The sequence below is a fragment of the Aquarana catesbeiana genome, linkage group LG03, assembly GCF_042186555.1.
Source record: "Aquarana catesbeiana isolate 2022-GZ linkage group LG03, ASM4218655v1, whole genome shotgun sequence".
Taxonomy (NCBI): domain Eukaryota; kingdom Metazoa; phylum Chordata; class Amphibia; order Anura; family Ranidae; genus Aquarana; species Aquarana catesbeiana.
Window position 1 is genome coordinate 280,895,007 of NC_133326.1, and position 24,346 is coordinate 280,919,352.

A 24,346-nucleotide genomic window follows, 5' to 3' on the forward strand; every position below is an offset into this window, starting at 1 on the left:
AACACACACAGGGAACACAGTTAACCCCTTGTTCGCCCCCTAGTGTTAACCCCCTCCTGGCCAGTGACATTTATACAGTAATCGGTGGCTATTTTTTGCTCTGATCGCTGTATAAATGTCTCAAAAAGGTGTCCAATGTGTCCGTTGCAATGTTGCAGTCCCCATAAAAATAGCAGATCACCGCCATTACTAGTAAAAAAATTAAAAAAATAAAAATGCCGTAAATCTATCCCCTATTTTGTAGATGCTATAACTTTTGTGCAAACCAATCAGTATACGCTTATTGCGATTTAAATTTATTTTTTAACTAAAAATATGTAGAAGAATACATATCGGCCTAAACTGATGAAGAATTTTTTTGGGGGATATTTATTATAGCAAGAAGTACAAAATATTGTGTGGGTTTTTTTTTTTTTTCCAAAATTGTCGCTCTTTTTTTGTTGGGCAAAAAATAAAAACTGCAGAGGTGATCAAATACCACCAAAAGAAAACTCTATTTGTGGGGGGAAAAGGACATAAATTTTGTTTGGGTATAACGTCGCATGATCGCGCAATTGTCAGTTAAAGCGACACAGTGCCATATCGCAAAAAATGGCCTGGTCAGGAAGGGGGCAGATCCTTCCAGGGTCTCAAGTGTGGTTAAACTGCCTGGTTCATTTCTCCTGAGTGCACTCCCAAAACGCCCTGCCCATTGAAATGAATTGCCAGTGCTTCCAAAGCACTTGAAAAGCACTTAGAAAGTGCCGCAACACGGGCACTTTTAACCCCTTCGGCTGCTAGCGGGGGGGTTAAAAGCGCCCTGCTTTCGCCCGAAAAGTGCCAGTTACACAGCGGAGTGTGAGCCAAGGAGAGCCGATAAAGTCACTTCCTTGTTTACCCCTTTACATGTAACCGGCTGTGATTGAACACTGCCAATCACATGGGTAAAGAGGCGTGTCATCACCTCTTTACCAAGATCAGGGTTGCACCGTATCCTAGGAACACGGTGCGGCTGCGATTGCTGTGCGCGAGAGTGGTGGTTTTGTGGCACCGTCATATGACCTCTTCCCAGAATGAGAGCACATCCCACCCGCTGTCATTTTACTATACAGTGGGCGACAAGTGGGTTAAAGAGGAGCTCTAGTCATTTTATAGAAAATTAAAAGTCAGCAGCTACAGAAACTGCTGCTGACTTTTAATAAACACACTCACCTGTCCCAGGATCCAGCGCTGTGCTCACCCAAGGGGCCTTAGCGATCCAAGCTGACGTGGGAGCAGATACCTGTTAAAACCAGGTACCTGCTTCCCCCTGCATCAAAAAATGTCCAAATGTTATATATATATATATATATATATATATATATATATATATATATATATATATATATATATATATATATATATATATATATATATATAGTGGTTTACCAGAGTTATGGCTGAAGCTTATCGGCCATAACCCTGGAATTTTTTTTTCAGCCAGAGGCTGGCCTTTTCATGAAAGCGAGCCGAGCGGTTCATTAGCCACTGGATCACCTTCCGACCTCCCCTCCCGCTGCTCGCCATTGTCTCTTGAGCACTTGCTGGCTTGCCTGAGAAACGATCCAGCTGGTCACAGAGGCAGTAAGAGACTAGATCGTCCTTTATGGCCTTGGAGGATCAGAGCAATCTCGTGACGTCACTTCTGGTCCAGGGTGGAAGTAAACAATTTTCTTTTTTTTAAGCAAAAGATCAAATTTTTTTTTTTGTTTTTGATCTTTTGCTTGTAAAGGAGAGATTTGGGGTCTTTTAACCCCAGATCTCTCCATAAAGAGGACTTGTCATACTTATTTCTATTACAAGGGACGTTTACATTCCATGTAATAGGAATAAAAGTGATCAAAAAAAAAATAAAAGGGACAGTAAAAAAAAACCTTTTTTTTTTTTTTTTTTTGCGATTCGGCATTGCGTCAATTTAGCTGACAATTGCGCAGTTGTGTGGCAAGGTACCTAAACAAAATTGACGTCCTTTTTTTTCCCACAAATAGAGATTTCTTTTGGTGGTATTTGATCACCTCTGCGGTTTTTATTTTTTGTGCTATAAACAAAAAAAAAAGCGACAGTTTTGGGGGAAAAAAAGCAATATTTTTTACTTTTTGCTGTAATAACCCCAAAGAATATATAAAAAAAAAAAAAAACATTTTTTTCTCAGTTTAGGCCGATATGTATTCTTCTACATATTTTTGGTAAAAAAAAATCGCAATAAGTGTATACTGATTGGTTTGCGCAAAAGTTATAGCGTCTACAAAATAGGGGATAGTTTTATGGCATTTTTATTTATTTTTATTAGTAATGGCGGCGATCTGCGATTTTATTATATCATTACTGTGACATTATGGCAGACACATCGGACACTTTTGACACTATTTTGGGACCATTGTCATTTATACAGCGATCAGTGCTGTAAAAATGCACTGATTATTGTGTAAATGACGCTGGCAGGGAAGGGTTTTAACACTAGGTGGTGATCAAGGGGTTAAGTGTGTCCTGGGGAGGTGTTCTAACTGTGGGGGGGGGGGTGGGCTTCCACTGACATGACAGCGATCACTGCTCTCGATGACGGGGAGCAGTAGATATGTCATGTCAAAAGGCAGAACAGGGAAGGAAATGCCTTGTTTACATAGACATCTCCCCGGTCTACCTCTCCACACTGCAATGGAACATTGAGTTCCCGGGACCTGTGGCGGCAGATTTAAAGGGACGTACAGGTAAGTCCATTTCCCTGCCCGTGCCAATCTGCTGACGTACATCTGTGTGCGGCGGTCGGCAAGTGGTTAAAGGGCTCCCCTCCCTCCGTACTCGTACGCAGAAGCGAATGCATATGTAAGTCACTCATGCATATGTAAACCACACACGTGAGGTATTACCACAAATGTTAGACCTCCTCTGTAACTCTAAACAGGTAACCTGTAAAGGTGTTTAAAGCGTCGCTTGTGGAGATTAAGTACCGTAGTTTTACGCCATTCCGCAAGCGTGTGCAATTTTAAAGCATGACATGTTAGGCTTCTATTTTTACTTTTTTTTTTTTTTTAAATTAATTTACAATGTATTTTTTTTTAAAACAATTGGCAAAAACAAAAACAAACCGCAGCGCAAATACTGTGTGACATAAAAAATTGCAATGATCGCCATTTCATTCCCTAGGGTCTCTGATATATATATATATATATATATATATATATATATATATTATGTATGTTTGGGGGTTATATGTAATTTTCTAGCAAAAAATTACTGACTAAACTTGGAAACCAAAAAAAAAGTGCCAGAAAAGACTTGGTCTTCAAGTGGTTAAAAAGGGGTGGGGGAGGAGGCCTTAAAGCAGAACTTCCTCTTTTTGGTGGAGTTACGCTTTAAGGCTTTTTTTGCACTTTAGAGAATTTTAAGCAAGGTACAAAAAACAGGTTCATAAACTTCAAACTGTATTGGAGTAGAGACGTACTTAGCTTGTGAAATGTCTGCAAGAATAACCTGTGCATTTTTATTGACTCTCAATTTAAGTACTGGTACATTTCCCTTGGTTGTTTTCAGGATTGACTTAGACAGGTAGGCTTTCTGTCAGAGATATATAGTGATAAAGGCTGAAAAAATCTGCTTATCCACTGAGTCTTTAAACGTACTGTATCCTGACGCCTGTGTTTGCCCTTTGGTTTTGGATTAACCTCTCCATCTTTAAGGGCAGTATCAAGGGAGACATAATAAATGGAGTTTATCATATCAGCTGTGTTTTCTGGACTGAAGGCAATCTATCACAAATTAACCTTGCTGGTGTAAAGTCCTGAAAGTGCACACTAATTACATGCTTTAATAGAGAGCTGGAGATTAGATTTTATACCAACCAAGTTAATTATGGCTAATCATTTCATTAAAGGCTTTCAGGACTGGATGTTTTTCATGTAGGTGGTGCTCTTTGGCAAATGAGTGTAACAGGCCCAGTGTTTAGTCCATCAAGATAGATAGATAGATATAATTTTTTTAACTTAAAAATGCATATGCTACATGGGTGCACAATGTTTAACCACTTAAGGACCGGCCAAGTTAAAAACTGTTTTTTGCTAGAAAATTACTTGGAATCCCCAAACATTAGAAAAAAAAATGTATAGTACCCCTAGAGAATAAAATGGCGGTCGTTGCAATACTTTCTGTCACACTGTATTTGCGCAGGGGTCTTGCAAGCGCACTTTTTTATTTTTTTTTAAATACGCTTTTTTTAATTAAAAAATAAGACAACAGTAAAGTTGGCCCAATTTTTTTTTATATTGTGAAAAATGATGTTACGTTGAGTAAATTGATATCCAACATGTCATGCTTCAAAATTGCGCCCACTCGTGGAATGGCGACAAACTTTTACCCTTAAAAATCTCCATAGGCGACGTTTAAAAAATTCTACAGGTTGCATGTTTTGGGTTACAGAGGAGGTCTAGGGCTAGAATAATTGCTCTCGCTCTACTGATCGTGGCAATACCTCACATGTGTGGTTTGAACACCGTTTATATATGCGAGTGCTACTCGCGTATGCGTTCACTTCTGCACGTGAGCTCGGTGGGACGAGTTTAAACTGTTTTAAAAAAAAAAAAAAGTGTCACTTTTATTCTTATTACAAGGAATGTAAATATCCCTTGTAATACATGACAGGACCTCTTAAATATGAGATCTGGGGTCAAAAAGACCTCAGATCTCATATTTACTCTAAAATACAATTAAAAAAAAAAAAAAAAAAAAAGTAATTAAAAAAAATTATTTAAAAAAAATGTCCCTTTTTAAGAGCTATGGGCGGAAGTGACGTTTTGACATCGCTTCCGCCCTGCAGTGTCATGGAGACCAGTGGAGGCCATCTTCCCCTCACTTGTCTCCATGCACAGCCACGGGAAGGATCCGATTTGCCGACGGCTCTGGTAAGCGGCAGAGGGCACCGGATTGGGAGGGGGGGCGCCTCTCCCCCCAGCGATAAGTGGTATCGTGGGGAATCCGCCGCAGAGACCACTTTTCTCTTCCAGCCGACCGCCAGCCGAACACAGGAATACCGGGGTTATGGCAGCTAGCTGCCATAACAACTATATCTGTCCTCAAAGTGACAGGAAGGATGGCAAGTGGTTAATGAAAATGTCAGCTACGTGCAGACTAGCACATTTAAAAAACAGTTCTTCCAAAAACGCATACCCCACCTTGGGTAAACTAAAACTGTCATAATTACTTTTGGCCTTTTCTCTGTTGCCTTTAAAGTGGTTGTAAACCTCAGACATGACATATGAACAAAGCCTATCCCTCCTATATAGTGTATTTTGTCTCCGGACAAGTGTCATTTCTGTCTGCTGTTTTGTTCCTCTGCTAACAACATGGATCACTTTTGACAAGCTTTTCTGACACCAAGAGAAAAAAGGTGACAGGGGAGGGACCTCCAGCTGATTGACAGCCTCAGCTCTGTTCCTATGCCCTGTGTAAAGTAGGGTGTGTCCCTTCCCTCCACTCAGCTCTCAGAGCTCTCCTCCCTGAGCTCTGCAGAGTGTTAGGTCAGCCCACCCCCTTTTTCTAAACTCCCAGACAAGCGTTATAAATGGTATACTTTGTACAGCTGTAGAGAAGAAAGGGCTGCAGATGGTGGAAATAGATGGACTTTTTCAACCTGACTAACTATGATACACAGGTATAATATATATGTAGGAGGTTTTGTTTCACCTCTGTGTATCACCTGTGAATGGTCACTTCACTAGGTATATGTACAGGTTTACAACCATTTTAAGCCTGATAGGAAAACCCTTTACTTAGCCACGGCAGGGCATGGTTTTTAGCAGAACTAATGTCCCAAACACAAATGTCCCACATAAAGGAAAATCCACCATGGCATAAGATTTTCTTCTTATCCAACACCACTGTTGTGCACAAGCCACCATTAATACACACAGTTGCTTAAACACTTGCCACCCGCCATATAGCAATATGATGTTGGCAAAGTGGTTGCGATATCCTGACCAGACATCATATGACGTCGCCAAGATATCAAGCCGCTGCGTGCCCCTGGGGACGCGCATCGCGGCGATCAATGTTGCGGTGTGTCAGTCTGACACACCGCAACTCCGATCTAGGTAAAGAGTCTCTAATGGAGACTCTTTACCACGTGATCAGCCGTGTCCAGTCATGGCTGATCACAGTGTAAACAGGAAGAGCCATTGATCGGCTCTTCCTCACTCGCATCTGACAGACGCGAGTAGAGGAGAGCCGATCGGCTGCTCCTCTGACAGGGGGACTCTATGCTGATTATTAGTGCAGCCCCCCCCGAGGGTGCCCACACTGGACCACCAGGGATGCCACCACTAGTCACCACCAGGTATGCCACCCATGGCCACAAGGGATCCCAATCAGTGCCCACAATGGATGCCAATCAGTGCCCACAATGGGCATCACTGATTGGCAGGCATTATTGTTTGGCACTGATTGGCATCCATCAGTACCATCCATTAATGTACATCCGTGCTGCCTATCAATGCCCATCAGTGCTGCATATCAGTGCCCATCACTGCCACCTCATCAGGCGTCACCTTATCAGTGCCCCTCCGTGAAGGAGAAAACTTCCTTATTTACAAATTTTTGTAACAGAAAGAAAAAAAGAAAAGTTTTTTTTTCAAAATTTTCGGTCTTTTTTTTAAAAATTCATTTAGAAAAAAATAAAAACCGCAGAGGTGATCAAATACCACCAAAAGAAAGCTCTATTTGTGGGAACAAAATTATAAAAATTTAGTTTGGATACAGTGTAGCATGACTGCGCAGTTGTCATTCAAAGTGTGACAGCGCTGAAAGCTAAAAATTGGTCTGGGCAAGAAGGTGTCCAGCAGTGCTTAAGGGATGATACCATCCATCCATTTGGGATCTGAGTATCAGCACTCAATCCAAAGTTGTGGTAATGGTACAGCGCACACAACATCCAAGGAACACAGCTCAGATCCCCAGTGGATGAACAACTGTCACCTATTGACTGTACAATATATCTCACACACAGAGAAGAGCAAGGAGAATCCACATAGTGAAGAACATTCCAAGTTTATTAAGAAATGACAGCACGTACTCACAAACAGAGAGAGGATGCAAGCTTGTTACAGGTACCCGCCGGTCCTCTGTCGGGCATGATGACATCACCAATTAACTCCGCCCTACACGTTCCGCCCCTTTGGGACGTTTTCCTACAGGCTTTGTAACATGTTTGGGGAAAAAATGATTTTACAAATTCTTTAAAGTGGTTCTAAAGGCTGAAGGTTTTTTTTACCTTCATGCATTCTATGCACGAAGGTAAAAAACATTCAGTGTGCATCTTCCCTTGCAGCCCCCTCAATACTTACCCAGGCTGCTCTCCTGGGTCTCTGCCTCCTCATTGGCTGAGACACAAAAGCGGTAGCCATTGGCTCCCGTGACGGTCAATCACAGCCAGTGAGGAGGGAGTGGGGGGCGGAGCTGTACCCCGTTCTGTGTGTCTTATGAACACACAGAGCGAGGCCTGGGAATGAGCATACACTAGTGCCCCCATAGCATGCGGCTTGCCATGGGGACACTTGGAGAAGAGGAGGAGCCAGGATCGCCGGCAGGGGACCTGAAAATGGGAGTATCTGGGCTGCTCTGTGCAAAAGCCATTGCACAGAGCAGGTAAGTATAACATGTTTGCTATATTTTTTATTTAATTCTACCTTTTTAATATTACTTTAAATTTATCCCGTCACATTCATTCAAGTGATGGTAGAACATGTTGCCTTTATGATCTGACACAGCTGGAAGACCTTGTGTCGAATTGAATACTGGTCTCTTGCGCCTTCTTTGAATATGGTAACCTTAGTTAATTCAGGCCACCATATGGAATGGGACTTGCTGTAGCTCACTGCAGTTATATGCATGTTTATAGTTCCATTGTCAATAGTTCATTGCTGTTAGGGCTTCCTGTTTGCAAAATTCAACTGTCTGCAAAAAAACTGTTGAGGGGAATCGGCTTATGCTGTAGGTGCATCCTGTGTTTCTCATGCTAAGGCACATAGTCTGTGGGGTAAAATCGTTGAATCTCTAGTAGCTGTGCTGGGCCCAGCCACTGTTGTTAGATGGAGGAGTTATACATCACGGGTTCCTTCTGAGCTCTGACGTTGGGTATTTTGGTAAGGGCTGTGACCTGAGGAATGCTGAAAAAAGTGAGTATAAAGTAGTTAGGGGTAGGCTTTACACACACTATCATTTACTGCTTCATACTCATGTTACTGCATCTTTTAAACCTGTAAATATTCTCCTGTGGCTGTCATGTGACCTCCACAGTTGAAGCTGTCTCCCATCCAGCAATGCGGTCGGTGGGTGGAGTAGAAGAGAGCCCACTCAGTGGTAAAATGTTCTGCTGCTATGGGACCTTAAATCCTAGTATTTCTGAACTACAAAGAAAGCCCACACTGAAGGAAGGGGTATGACTATATTTTCCATACCACTGGGGAAGATCTGCACATGGGAGACAGCTACCAGCAGCGGTAAGTAGCAGAGAGCTGGTAAAGTGACAAAGCACCTTGCTTCCAAATAGATTAATTTTGCCCATATGGCAGATGACATGTTATTTTATGGAACACATAGACTCCATCCAGGCTTGCGTAATAAAATTTGTGCATAGGATTCCTTATCAGTATCATTGGAGTGAGTCACCAACATCACATTTTAGATGGCGGTGCAGTTTAGCTATAGCACAAGGGTGATTCATTTGCAAGAATTGGATAAATAAATATGCATTACCATCATTGTACTTCTAATAAAAACATTGGGTTACAGTAAAGCTGCATAAATGCTGTTTGTAAGGAGCACCAAGTCATTTTGTAGCAAAGGTCTCTTGTGGCAATAATTCAAGCTATTTGTAATTCATATCTGTACCTTACAGTTAAGATGCACTGACCTGTATCTGTGCCATGGTGATTGAAACACAGTGCTAACTACAGCTTTTCATGCTCTGCTTGTTCTACATGAGATATTGCAAACCCCAGAATAGCATCTTAATTATTTTAAAGCTGCCCGTGGTATTAAAGATCAGGCGTTGATGTACAAAAGGTTTTTCTGTTAGAGGATTACATGTTAATGTCAATCACCTCTTGTAATATTTCTTCTTTAATCATGTCAGCAGTGCCCCTACTTTGCTATTAAATATTTACTAGAAGAGATTCAAAGAAGTTTTTCTTCGCTCTTGACATTTCAATTAAAAGTTCATGAAAGACCTCTTAAAAGCTGAAATGCATTGTGTACCCATCATGTTAATCTGGATGGAATGCAGTTCTACTTTTTTCAGTGTATTTTTTTCTTATTTGCAAAGAAACATGCACACTCATTGCAACCTATCCAGTGTATAACCTTGTGACGAGCAGCATCTTTAAGTGGTTCTAAAGCTTAAACGTTTTTTACCTTTTAAATCATTCCCTGCATTTAAGGAAAAAAAATGTTCCTGTACCTGCATCTCCTCTTCACCCCCCTTTATATTTTACCTACCTGAGCATTCACTCGATCCAGCACTGTGCCTGTCCTGTAACGGCTCTCCCCACTCTTACAGGCTTTGCTGAGGCGGCTAAAGCCTTCAGTCAAATCCCGTAAGAAGGGTGGGGGGCTGCCCACGATGTCTGTGGCTAAGGATTCAGGCAGCGTGGCTTGGGATTGAGCCCGCAGGTGTGCTTCAGTAGGAAGTGGCTTCCTATGGTGGCACATCAAGGGGAAAAAAAGGAGTCAGGAGCACGGGCGGGGGAGGCACCAGAAAAGTAAGATCAGGGCCACTGTGCAATTCTGTTGCACAAAGCAGGTAAGTATAACATGTTTTTTTATTAAAAAAAAAAAAAAAAATTATATACAGTCGGGTCCATAAATATTGGGACATTAACACAAGTCTAATCTTTTTGGCTCTATACACCACCACAATGGATTTGAAATGAACAAGATGTGCTTTAACTGCAAACGTTTAGCTCTAATTTGAGGGCATTTACATCCAAATCAGGTGAACGGTGTAGGAATTAGAACAGTTTGTATATGTGCTTCCCACTTTTTAAGGGACCAAAAGTAATGGGACTGATTAACAATCATCCATCAAACTTTTTACTTTTTAATACTTTGTTGCATATCCTTTGCAATCAATTACAGCCTGAAGTCTGGAACGCATAGACCTCACCAGGCGCTGGGTTTCATCCCTGGTGATGCTCTGCCAGGCCTCTACTGCAACTGTCTTCAGTTCCTGCTTGTTCTTGATGCATTTTCCCTTCAGTTTTGTCTTCATCAAGTGAAATGCATGCTCAATCAGATTCAGGTCAGGTGATTGATTTGGCCCCATTGCATAACATTCCACTTCTTTCCGTTAAAGTCTTTGGTTGCTTTCGCAGTATGCTTCGGGTCATTGTCCATCTGCACTGTGAGGCGCCACCCAATGAGTTCTGAAGCATTTTGCTGAATATGAGCAGATAATATTGCCTGAAACACTTCAGAATTCATCCTGCTTCTTTTGTCAGCAGTCACATCATCAATAAATACAAGAGAACCAGTTCCATTGGCAGCCATACATGCCCACGCCATGACACTACCACCACCATGCTTCAGTGATGATGATGAGGTGGTATGCTTTGGATCATGAGCAGTTCCTTTCCTTCTCCATACTCTTCTCTTCCCATCACTCTAGTACAAGTTGATCTTGGTCTCATCTGTCCATAGGATGTTGTTCCAGAACTGTGAAGGCTTTTTTAGATGTTGTTTGGCAAACTCTAATCTGGCCTTCCTGTTTTTGAGGCTCACCAATGGTTTACATCTTGTGGTGAACCCTCTGTATTCACTCTGGTGAAGTCTTCTCTTGATTGTTGACTTTGACACACATACACCTAACTCCTGGAGAGTGTTGATCTGGCTAACTGTTGTGAAGGGTGTTTTCTTCACCAGGGAAAGAATTCTTCGTTCATCCACCACAGTTGTTTTCTGTGGTCTTCCGGGTCTTTTGGTGTTGTTGAGCTCACCGGTGCGTTCTTTCTTTTTAAGGGTGTTCCAAACAGTTAATTTGGCCACACCTAATGTTTTTTAGATATCTCTCTGATGGGTTTGTTTTGTTTGCTATGGGGGCACTCGAGTCGAGCCTCTGCTCTGTGTGTTCATTCAGACTCTGAGCCCTGGCTCGGTCCCACCCCGTGTTTCTCCTCATTAGCTCATTGACTTTGACAGCGGAGGGAACCAGTGGCAGCCGCTGCTGTGTCTCAGCCAAGGAAAGAGTCCTGGATAGCTGAGGCTCTCGTGTATATCGTTGGCTCGATATGAGGCTCAAGTAAGTATGCACACACAAGGATTTTTATTGTAATTCATAGAATGTGTTCAGATTAAAAAAAAACTTCTGCATTTAGAACAAACTTTATAGGATCAGCTACTTATGGCTTGGTGTCCGATAACATAGCATATCTTTGAAGATCTAGTAAGTTCATGCGTCAACGGGTCAGGGCTGTTTTTGCAGAAAAAGAGGGACCTCCTAAACATTAGGTGGATGGATATAATGTTATGGCTATGCGCTAAGTATCATATCAGCTATCATTTTTACGCGCTATTATCAATTAATAGTATCTTTTTGATTAATGGAAGAGAAGAAAGTAAGTTAACCTTTTTTTTTTTTTTTTTTTTTTTTTTTTTTTTTTTTTCCTTTACAATTCTCACACCTAATTCATTAAAAGCTGTTAAATGTTGTCAACCACAGACCTGGTTCACTCTTCAGCCTAGATGTGGACTGTAGTCCCTCGTCCCAGGACTGTTAGAGGATTATTATTGTTATTATTATACAGTATTTATATAGCGCCAACAGTTTACGTAGCGCTTTACAACTTGAGTGTAAACAGTACAAATACAATACAATTTGATACAGTAGGAATCAGAGGGCCCTGCTCCTTAGAGCTTACAATCTAAGATCAAGAGTGTTTGTAGCAAAAAATAAAAAAAATCATGAGATAAAATTGTTATGGTTCCTACATTGATGCCCTCAAACAGGAAATCACACTGGTTAGTTCTCTTTACCAGAAAACCAAATCTTTGCAGCGGTTTTGCCTGTTTGGAAAATGTATCCATCAGTAAGTGAGGGAAATCTCTCCCCTCTTCTTGTCCTATATGACGTGTCTGACAGAGCAGGGAGCAATACAATCCCCCAATGGGGAAACGGGCAACAACAAGACCACATTTTACTTGTAGAGCGTGGAAGATTTAGAACCTCAATTATTTTATTGATGTCTGTGCCACCATGAGACCAGGATGATGAAATTAATAAAACCATTTACTTCATCTTCTGTAGTCCTCGCTACACGATTAACGCATTCCCCTTCCTATTAAAACCATGTCAAGGGTTACATTTTCTTCTACTTGAAGTTTTTATGAAATTATTGACTCTTAAAGAGAATCTAATTGAAAGAGGAAATAATGGGAGATTCCTGTGGTCCAGTTTGCATAACTGTGACTTGAATCATTACCTTTGTGGTTATGTGGTGTAAAAGAGAATACTGACCTGTGTGTCTGATGTTGCTGGTCAGGTTTTCCTGGGGAGAGTGTCACTTTTTGAAGGAGAGGGGGTATAGTGATTTAGTATCTTTTTTTAATTATCTTCTTGACTGCATGTGAAATATATTTTTTATTGTATCCTGGCACTTCAGGCTGCTTTTATATTTCCAGTTCCCCTAAACCACCTGTTGTAATAAAAAAAAAAAAAAAAAAAAGCACGTTGTATACAGAGTTCAGAGGGCAAGCTGAAATTAACACAAAGAATTCAATAATTAGGCATGCTGTAAAAGGCTACCTTTTTAAGGCTTATCAATATATGTGAAAAGAGACCACTTGTGCTATAGTTAGCAAGCTGCTCAGGGCATCCTTTGTCATGTAGTAAATGAATAGCAATATATATTGTATGTATTATTGTATTGTATGTATATTAGTTTAAAACCATTACAGTTGAGATTTGTATCTTCCTTTTTAATAAAAACACGAAAAATTCAGTGCAGATAGCTATCATGATAATGTACTGGCTTAAAGTGAAAGTAAACTTCCATCTCTGGCCTTTTCCTATAGATAAGCCTAAAATTATGCTTACTCATGGGTAGTGTAAATATCTCCTAAACGTGCACCGTTTAGGAGATATTTACTGTACGTGCAGCCAGTGACATCACTGGTGCATGCACTCTGAAGGAACGCCCACCCATACATTCCTTCAGAGCCTTGTGCCATAAATGGCCCCCAATCGCAAGCACGGGAGTGACATCATCGTGGCTCGGCCGGTCATACATTTTTAATGTATCATCTAATGATAATTTGGCCACTCATGTTTTTTTCTTTTCATTTAATATTTTCTAGTTATGTTTACTATTAACAGGTCTGTCAGTCTACCACCATTTGAAATCATGACCTATCTAGAGACCAAATGAAGATGTCATTATATATTTCTGGAATTTCTTCTACAAGGATTTTAAGCAGTACACATTTCTATGCCGTTAATAGGTAAAATTTTATCCTTTTTTTTTTTTTTTTCCAGGCATCGCTGGCTGCATTGCATGACAGAAGATCCTCCTACCACTCACCCTCCTGCTGCTCATAAATTTATTTGGGAGAATCACCAGTTCAACCTGAGTGGAACTCCAGGACAGTATGTACCATACTCTACCACTCGCAAGAAGATAGAGGCGTGGGTTCCTCCTCCATCATCTAAGCTTTAATAAAGAATGCCAGTTGTATTATGGTTCCAGAGATATTTAATAAACCTAAATTTCTTTCAAAAGTGGTGGTTCATTGCATTTTTTTTTTAACTGAACTGAAAATTCATCTTTGAAATGCATATAAGGAATACATAATGAATAAATCTTGGGAAGCATATCTGTGTTAGTGTCAGGTGTTTCCATTCCCACCTACTGTAGTCCTCTGCCTACCTGGATGGTGGGGGACCTTGTCATGATAGCAATAATATCTTCTTCCCAGCTGTACGTTCTGTTGACATCCTTATCCCATCACTTCTCTTTCTGTCCCCATGATCCTCAGCTTCTCCTGCTGTCAGGAAGCCCCTTGAACATTAAATTGCATATGTAAAGAAAAAGTGATAGGGGGCGCTAAATGATAAACCCACAGTGTGAATGGGCCAGTGGTAGTGCTAAATACAGTTATGACCACATATAGAACATGGGAAAACAAGTGTTAAATATCTTTAAAAACAATAGAATTACCGGAAGACAGGACCCGGAAGTGACGTGACCCGGAAGAGGCACTTTCCGGTCACGTCACTTCTGGGTCCTGTCTTCCGGTTTGGTCTCCTGACGGCAGTGGAACGCATGCCGATCACTGAGCGCGAGCCAGGTGGTGTGCGGCTCCTATCTGCATCCAATGTGAGCCATTCCTAGTGCCCGGAAAAGGCACTAGAAGAAGTATGCAGGCATTTTATGTTTGTTCCCCCTTTTTAATAAAACAGAATTACGCTATTTGGTTCCCTTCCTTTCTTTCATTCCCAATGGGTCACCATGGTGGAGAAGAGGATGAAGCTAAACAAGGCTCCTGATTCATCCCTATTCTAAGCAAACCACAGGATTTTGCAATCAAGCTCTTTCAGACCTTCTTTTTAGTTCGAGAGGTCATGGCTATCCGGTGAGCAGGCTTTTCTATTCAAACACATTGGGTGTGTGTTTTGAATCCTTTGTCAAGTGGTGGAGGCATTATATTGCACGTTATTGGCTATTTGAAGTTGCTTCACTAAAGATTTTATGGACTTTCCAAATAACACTTGTAATTCGTTTTTTAAAATATTTAACACTTGTTTTCCATGTACTGTATGTGTTAATAATTGTTATATTTAGCACTACCACCGGCCCATTCACCCAGTGAGTTTATCACTTTTTTTTTTTTTTTTTTTTTTACAATTTTGTAGTTTGTCTACATTTTTGGGGTAACAGCTATTTAGTTTAAAATTTTATAAAAATTTGACACAAGGCTTTGTGTTTTCAAATTAAATGGCATATCTCTGTATTGTGTGCTGGAATATATCATTCCAAATGGAACACTGCAAATGATCAAAAGCCAAAGTTAGGTGTAATCAGATGTTTGCAAGAACCTCCTGTCCTTAAACACGGGTATATTACAGTCATATCCCAAAGAAAACATGTATTCTGCCAGGACAAAATCATCTAGCACCCAAAGTAAAATAGAAAAAGTGCACTCCCTTGCTTTCCCTCGACATGAGACTCCACATGGAAGCTTAGTCATTAGATTGAAGCTGGAGCTATTGGTATTTGTAACCTGCCTTCCCCTACAGTCTTAAAGCATATCTAAACCCAAAAATGTAATATATTGCATCTTACCAGTCCTTCGATGTAATGGCTGCATTACGTACAATTTTACTTTTTTTTTTTTTTTTTTTACTTTATTCTGCCAGTAACACACTTTCAGTCCTAGGATGACAACGCTCACCCTTCTGTATCAGGACAACAAACCAGATAAGACTACAGATACCTGTCCCTCTTCTATTGTACATACCACATAGGAACGTGGTTCTATAGGTCTCAAGAGTTAGCTAAGCATAATATAATAATTGGCATCGGCAGAGAGAACAGGAAGCTATCCGCTCATTAGATGTACAGTTGGGATAACAAGTATTTGATACACTGCCGATTTTGCAGGTTTTCCTACTTACAAAACATGTAGAGGTCTGTAATTTTTATCATAGGTACTTTTCAATTGTGAGAGACGGAATCAAAATCCAGAAAATCACATTGTATGATTTTTAAATAATTAATTTGCATTTTATTGCATGACATAAGTATTTGATCACCTACCAACCAGTAAGAATTCCGGCTCTCACAGACCTGTTATTTTTTTTTCTTTAAGAAGCCCTCCTGTTCTCCACTGATTACCTGTATTAACTGCACCTGTTTGAACTCGTTTACCTGTATAAAAGACATCTATCCACACACTCAAACAGACTCCAATGTCTCCACAATGGCCAAGACCAGAGAGCTGTGTAAGGACATCAGGATTAAAATTGTAGACCTGGGGGGCATGGCTTGGACATGAGAGAGTGAGGATGCTTCTCATGTGAGCTCCGGCACCTACTTTACCAGCCCTTGACATCAATCTCCTGCAGTCTAACACCGATGGCCAGTATGGGAAAGAGATCGGGTAAGACTCTGCCTAAAAAGGGCACTCCCAAAAACACTATTAAGCGGTTTCTCGCTGCGGAGCCTGAGGATCCCATTAAAATGGACGGGCTAGGCCGCTCACCACGCAGACAAGGCGCAAACTCCGCCCCTCGTCATAGGCCTGAAGCCAGACACCGATCTCCAGTTTCTTCCGGCAGCTCAGACGTGGAGAGAAGCCCGACTAGACACGCGGGCGTAGCGGAGCTAATGAGTGGTCTCCCCACGAAATCGGATCTGTCCTCTATGCTTCTTGGTCTAGAGAAGGTGATTAAAAAAGAACTATCGGGGGTGAGAGCGGATCTATCTCAAGTGTTAGAGTGCGTAGAAGAGACAGAACAGCGTCTCGACAGACACGCAGCAGCCGTCAGAGATTTACAAAACGCCACCCGTAACCTCAATCTAGCACATAGAATGGCGGTCTACAAGATCGAGGGCCAGGAAAACCGTAAAAGGAGGAACAACATTCGTATCAGGGGACTGCCTGAGGTGACAAAGGATGATGACCTAGCAGCCTCCATTCGAGGAATCTTCAATGGACTCCTGGGTAACTCTGCTGATCACCCTCTGAAGCTAGATAGGGTACATCAAGCCCTTCGCCCACGTAACCTGTCCTCTGATACTCCCAGAGATGTCATCTGCAGGGTGCATTATTTCGAAGAAAAGGAACTTAGATTGCACAAAGCAAGGGAGGCAGCTACACTTGAATTCGATGGAGTCACCCTATCATTTTTTTCCCGACCTTGCCAGGGAAACGCTGGAACGACGGAGAGCGCTCAAACCCCTCACAGAAAAACTGCGAATGGCATCCATTAACTACAGATGGGGATTCTCGGCCGCCCTTATAGCACACAGGGATGGTAAAACAGCCATCTTCCGTTTCCCAGAAGATTTGGATGCATTTTGTATGGATCTCAACATAGATCCTCCAGAACTCCCAGGTTGGCAAGACACCATACCCACACTTCCTTCGGAAATGAAGTGGCAGAAAGTCTCTCGGCACCAACGCTCAACCACACCGAGCGCATCTTCACAAGTGGGCTGAAAACTTCAGCAAGCTAGTTGTTTTCCAGTCAACAGGTCGGAAAATGTTCCAGATTCCCTGATCTATAATAGCTGGGTATCTTTTATGGTTCACATGTGGCTTACATTTTACTCCCTTAAGTTGGTTTGCTGTGATTATACTCTTTAAGGCAAGCAGTTTGTTAATCTTGGTTCTGATTGGGATACGGCCTGGGGCTAAAGTTGTGGGTTGCAATGTTAATCTCATATGTTATATTATATGCCTGCGCCGGACCAAGCAGATGGCGTATGTCTGTATTAGATGTGCGGGATCTGGGTCCTAAATTGGCTCCACTCCCCACCAAGGGGGGATGGGGAACCCGGTATTCCTAGGCGATTCTCCGTATTGGATGGTGCTTTGGTTGGCCGGGCTCATCGTCGTCCCGCATATTGCACCGCAAGGCTTTGCATGCACAAAGGAGATATGTACATAGATGTCTTTTTTATGTTTTTCTCTTGGTTTCTACTCTCTCTCTTTCTTCCTTTTCTTTGACCCTCCCCTCCCCAGCCTTGTAAGATGAAGGTAGAGGTTATGTACCCCCAAAGAATCCGATGGCCATGATAAAGCTAATTTCCCTTAATATAAGAGGGCTTCACGCTCCTGGTAAAAGACTCATTATATAGAGAACGTAAACGTTTAAAAGGGGACATTGTATTCCTCCAGGAAACCCATCTCACGCATACCACTTCGGTTAAAGTCTATGCTCACCATTATCCTACGTGGTATTATAGTCTTTCTGATGTCACAAAAGCAAAAGGTGTGGCCATTGGATTCCGGACGGGATCCTCTTTTACCTTGGAAGATTCTCTTGTAGATCCTTTGGGTAGATTTCTATTTTTAAAGGGCAGTCTGGGCAACTTACCATGTACCTTAGCCAATGTTTACACACCAAACCAGGGACAAGCTAGCTTTTTGGCTTCCACATTAACTAAACTGAGGGATTTTTCGCACGGATGCAGAATTAGCAGGAGATTTTAACACTCCTCTGGAACCCTCCCTGGATACCTCCCAGGGCAGTATACGCACTACTCGCATCTTCACAGCTCCCATTCACGCATAGATTATTTTTTCATAAACCATCACCATCTGGAGTCAGTTACTAGTTCACATATTGAAATTTCTACAATTTCCGATCATGCCCCCATTAGTATGCAATTACATGTCCCGTCCTTACCTAGAAAAACTACGAACTGGAAGATGAATGACTCGCTTATCTTGGAGGAAATTGACAAAGGAAATTGAGAGTGATCTTTCTGCCTATTTCCGAGAAAATGTGTCCCCAGACACATCCCCCGGGGTTCTTTGGGAGGCCCATAAGGCTTTATTTAGGGGGAAGTTGATTGAACTAGGCTCTAGAAAAAAGAAAGAAAGAACATATGCGCAATCACAACTCATTAAAAAATGGGTACCCTGGAGAAGGATCATAAACTTTCTAACTCTCCCCTGATCCTTCACTCTCTTACACAGAAAAGGGAGGAATCAAAGGCCCTATTTCACGTAGAAAATACATCTAGACTTCACATAATATCCCAACACTTTTATGAATGGGGCAACAAACCCAGTCGTGTCCTAGCCCGCTCACTGCGACAAAAGAAATCGGCATCTTATATGACATCGCAAAAGAATTTTGTTCCCTTTATCGACAACTCTATAATGTTGGCAAAGTTGTTGCAGAGAATCCATCTAGGGAAACACTTATTCAGAACTATCTCACACAGGCTAAATTACCTAAGCCCCCCGCTTCGGTAATCAAGGCTTTGGAGGGGGGGTTCTCCACCACGGAGCTCGAGAAGGCACTTAAATCAATGGCTATGGGTAAAGCACCGGGCCCTGACGGCTTCACGGTCGCCTATTATCGTACATTTGCGGATACTCTTCTTCCACACCTAACATCATATGCTGACTCGATCTCCGCGGGGGGGGGGGGGGGTCTTTCGTCCGGAGACTCTTCATGCTCACATCACAGTACATCCCAAACTAGGTAAGGACCCAAGCCTTTGCGGTAGCTACCGCCCAATTTCTTTATTGAATTTAGATGCTAAAATATACGCTAAAGCGATCGCGATCAGATTGTTACCCCTGCTCCCTCAGTGGATCACTAAAGATAAAACGGGTTTTATCCCAGGAAGGGAAGCTTGTGACAACTCCTTAAGAACACTTTCTCTGATTTCCTATGTGCGACGATGCTCCCAGCCCACCCTTCTCTTATCTACTGATGCTGAAAAATCATTTGATAGGGTGGACTGGGAGTACTTGATGGCGACGTTGTTGCACTTGGGATTAGGGCCAAACATGCTGACAAGAATTTCAGCATTATACCAATCTCCTTCTGCGCAGCTGAGGATTAATGGTATACTGAGTGAACCTTTCTCCCTCTATAATGGCACCCGGCAGGGTTGTCCCCTCTCTCCAATCCTCTTCGCCCTCTCTTTAGAACCCTTTCTAGCAACGATACGCAGCGATCCCAATGTACACGGTATCAAAATAGGCACAAGGGAGCATAAATATGCAGACAACATTTTATTTTATGTTCAACAGCCCCTTATTACTCTCCCAAATCTTATGTCAGCCTTTAATAAATTCGGAGCCCTCTCTAACTTTAAAATTAATCTCTTCAAATCGGAAATCTTAAATATATCCATCCCCCACAACATGGCTGCAATGTTGAAACCGTCCTTTCCTTTTAGCTGGCAACCTCATTCTTTAAAATATTTAGGAATATACCTTACATCTAACCCATCCTCTCTGTTTCGTCGGAATTACATACCTTTATTAAACTCAATTAAAACAGACCTACAAAAGTGGACCCAGATGGCTCACTCATGGCTTGGCCAAATTAGTGTTGTGAAAATGAATGTATTGCCCAGACTGCTCTTCATGTTTCAGATGATACCTTATAAGATCCCTCCCGGGTTTTTAAGACTTGTGCAATCTATGATTTGCAAATATGTTTGGAACCGCAAACGACCCAGACTCGCTTACAAATATCTAATTAAGCCTAAATGTGAAGGTGGTTTAGCGTTTCCAGACTTTAAACGTTAATTTTCACAATTATACTAAATCAGATATCAGATTGGAAATACCATAAGAATTCCAAACTTTGGGTACAATTGGAAATGGATCTAAGTGATACGGACCTGTTCCCTTTAATTTGGATACCTAATAGATTTTGCAAACTAGCCCACTCAACCTCTCCACTCACCAGATCATCCCTAGCAGCATGGGATTCATTGTGTAAAACACAAAAATGGTGCTACAACTCCCCACTTATGCCATTGACTGGTCATGATTACTTCCCCCCAGGGAACATGGACTCAAGATTCAGCAACTGGATATCGGATTCTCCTCTTCTATTACATCAAGTGATTTCAGACACAGGAATCCTCCCTATATCTTGACTGATAACAGCAACCCGATCTCATTTATGGACCAGCGGAAATATCACCAACTCTCGCAATTCATTAAATCTCTTCCGCTGCCTCTGCGATCTGAAATAGAGTTGAATCCAATACTTGCTGGGGAACAACCACATGATAAACCCATCTCATTCTTCTATCAAGCTCTCCTGTCTTTATCCCCTGCGTCCCAACAGCAATTTCTCACTAAATGGGAGCAGGAGTTCCAAAGTCCATTATCAGACAGTCAACGTACCACTATACTTCAGTTATCCCATATTTCCTCCCATCCACAAAAGCAGCTGAAGCAAACTATAAACTCCTGACAAGATGGCATTATACTCCTGTAGTGCTCCATAGAACTTTTCCATCCAAATTGGAGCTTTGCTGGAGAGGTTGTGGAGAACAAGGGTCCCATGCCCATGTCTGGTGGCTATGCCCCCTTATTAAACCATACTGGTCCACTATTTTATACTGGATTAAGGAAATACAGGGGAATGGAGTTGTCAATGACCCGTGGGTAATACTATTTCACTGTACGGACGAGCCAATAGGATCATATAAAAAAATCTATTACACCCCATCTTCTAAATGCAGCTAAGATGCTTATCCCAAAATATTGGAAACAACAAGCAACTCCCACGTTACGCCAATGGCTGATGGAGGTTGATCGCATCTACCAAATGGAAAGCAGTACGCTCACATTACGAAATAAATCTGAGTTGGCTAACAAAATATGGTCCTGTTGGCTCGCCTTTAAGTTCACATCAGTATACGCAGGAATAATGTCCCAACAGGGAAAGTAGCAAAAAGAAGATGGAATTATAAGGCTGAACTCTGCTAAGGCTGGATACCCCCCTTTACCCCCATCCCCCCCCCCCCCCTACACACTTTCTCTTCTATTCTCTCACTCTTGCTTTTCCTTTACTATCCACTTTACCTTAAAGTACAGTTCATGGTTGAAAGTAACACTATTGAAAGGTATAGGTATTATAGAAGTCTTCGTTTTAATATAATTAATGATATTATCCCTAATTTGTAGATTACATATAGGTCTGATGTAATGCTCGGCCTTTCAACACGATTGTTATATGGAGAAATTCAAATGTCTCTGTACAATGTTTATGTCAAATGACAAGTTGTATTCCTATTATGTTTGAGCAGTGGGGATAATGTACCTTTCCCATATATTCACGTTTGGATACTGTACAATGTTCAAATAATATTCAATAAAAACTTATTGAACAAAAAAAAAAAAAATTGTAGACCTGCACAAGGCTGGGATGGGCTACAGGACAATAGGCAAGCAGCCTGGTGAGAAGACAACAACTGTTGGTGCAATTATTAGACAATGGAAGAAGTTCAAGATGACGGTCAATCTCCCTCAGTCTGGGGCTCCATGCAAGATCTCACCTCGTGGGGCATCAATGACCATGAGGGATCAGCCCAGAACTACACGGCAGGACCTGGTCAATGACCTGAAGAGAGCTGGCACCACAGTCTCAAAGAAAACCGTTAGTAGTTTGTTACCATTAGTAACACACTACGCCATCATGGCACTCCACCACTGCTGTCTGACTATGCAGGTTTGTAGGAGAAGAATAACTAATTAGAAATGGTTGACAGTATTTTTTTCTGGCAACAGGAATATAAGTGCTGTCGTTCAGCACAGCAAGGGGAGGGATCAGCACAGATTTAACCAGTTGCTAATCGCAACAAACTAGATTGAAGGACACGGTACCAAATGGGTAAAAAATATTTCAAATTTTTATTTATACAAGTTTAAAAATATTTAGACATGGAAATGTACACATGTACCACAAACATGAAAGACAAAAGCAATGTAATGATCCTCTTAGATTTACTGCTACAGGGTGACTGCTGTGCGCGAAATCAAGTATATTTACGTGATCCTGTATTTCTCGGTAGGGGGCGCGCGCCCCTCGGCTGTGCTGTGATTCAACACAGCACAAGCCGATCACTGGGTCCTGGCCAATGATTGACACCCGGTAATTGGCTCTGAGCTTCACCAAACTCTGAATGTAAACAACACAGAACTGTGTTCAGTGATAAGCATGGAATGTAAACAACTAGATCCTCAGTAAAAGCAGCACACAGTACACACACAAGCACTTGTTTGACACACATTTAACCCCTTGTTTGCTCCAAGATGTTAACCTCTTCCTTCCCAGTGTTACTAGTACAGAGCCAGTGCATATTATTAGCACTGATCACTGTAATAATGTCAGTGGCAGTTAGTTCCCCCTAGTGTCATATTTCCCATCGCAGTCCCATTAAGTCGCTGATCGCCACCATTACAGGTATTAAAAAAAAAAATTCCAATGTATATCGCATAGTTTGTAGCCGCTATAACATTCACACAAACCAATCAATATACACTTATTGGGATTTTCCTTTTACCAAAGACATGTAGCAGAATACATTTTGGCCAAAATTTATTTGGAGATTTGATTTTTTAAACTTTTTATGGGATTTTTTTTATAACAGAAAGTAAAAAATGTTTTTTTTTCAAAATTGTCAGTCTTTTTTCTTTACATAAAAAAAAAAAACTCAGGGGTGATCAAATACCATCAAAAGAAAGCTCTATTTGTGTGAAAAAATTATATAAATTTAGTTTGGGTACAGCATTGCACGACTATGCAATTGTCGATTAAAGTTCATTGTACCGTATAGCAAAAAATGGCCTGGTCACGAAGGGGGTGAAATCACCTGAATCTTAAGTGGTTAAAATAGTAAATGCTGACTGCTAGTAAACATTCCTCCACACTCAACACTATCACAACAAAAGGGTGTGGGATTGCTAAGGGCAAATAGACTGTGCACTTTGCAAGTGCAGTTCCACTAATTTTCCTCAGACTTTAGTAAAAGTGGTAAAGCTTCATTTTGTAAAGAATACCCAGGTACAAGGAAAAAAAAATAGCTTGCACATGATTGGATGATTGAAATCAGCAGAGTCTTCCCACATTTACTAAACACTGGGGAAAATAAGTGCAGCTGTACTTACAGAGTGCACAGTCTATTTGCCTTTAGTAAATCACCCCAAAAAATACAATAGTAAAGTGCGGGGGAATGTGCAAGTCCCCATGACTTACCTCCTGAGCATCTTTCCCGGTTCCTGCAGGTCACATCCCTGACTCCTCAGCTCCCCCCACAGTTTACTAAACTAAGGAATCAGCAGACCAACTCCTGGCACACATGGACCTCTGGTGCTGAGCTGCACTCCAAGCTGTCGTCTGTCTCCTGCTCCCTGCAGTCTCATTTTACAATAGTAAAGAATCAGCTAGTGCTGGCGGGGCTGTGTGATTAATCTGTCGGCTGCTAGTAAATATGCACTGCACGTTGTGTTGAGCTCGTACTCTGAGAGTGTTTTTTTTTTAGCCCCTTGCATTTACTTTTGTAAGCCCTTGTGTTGTGATCTGTGCTGAGTGCAGGTGGATGCTTACTAGCAGGGCTGGTGCAACGATTTTCGACACCCTAGGTGAAACCTAATTTTGCCGCCCCAACTCCACCCCCTTTGCCCTGTCCTTGTATATGATGGATGTGGTGGGTGGAGTTTTTTTGTAATCCCCTCAGTGTAATGCCCCCCAATGTACAGTATACAGATGAGGGTGTACAGTATACTGGTGGGGAGCGCTTGGGATGTACAATACACCCCCCTGGGCACAGTCGGTATGCAGACAGCTGTGTGGGGAGGT

At 41.7% G+C, this 24,346-nt stretch overlaps 1 protein-coding gene across 1 annotated transcript in view; it reads left to right on the forward strand.

Annotated features, from left to right (window-relative positions):
* Nucleotides 1–13,774, forward strand: part of NDUFA12 (NADH:ubiquinone oxidoreductase subunit A12) — a 48,930-nt gene extending 35,156 nt beyond the window's left edge. Inside the window, exon 4 of the mRNA XM_073620170.1 lies at nt 13,532–13,774. Within this exon, the coding sequence (XP_073476271.1) occupies nt 13,532–13,712 (181 nt within the window). The 3' untranslated portion in view covers nt 13,713–13,774. The remainder of the gene's footprint in view (nt 1–13,531) is intronic.
* Nucleotides 13,775–24,346: the final 10,572 nt, after the last annotated feature.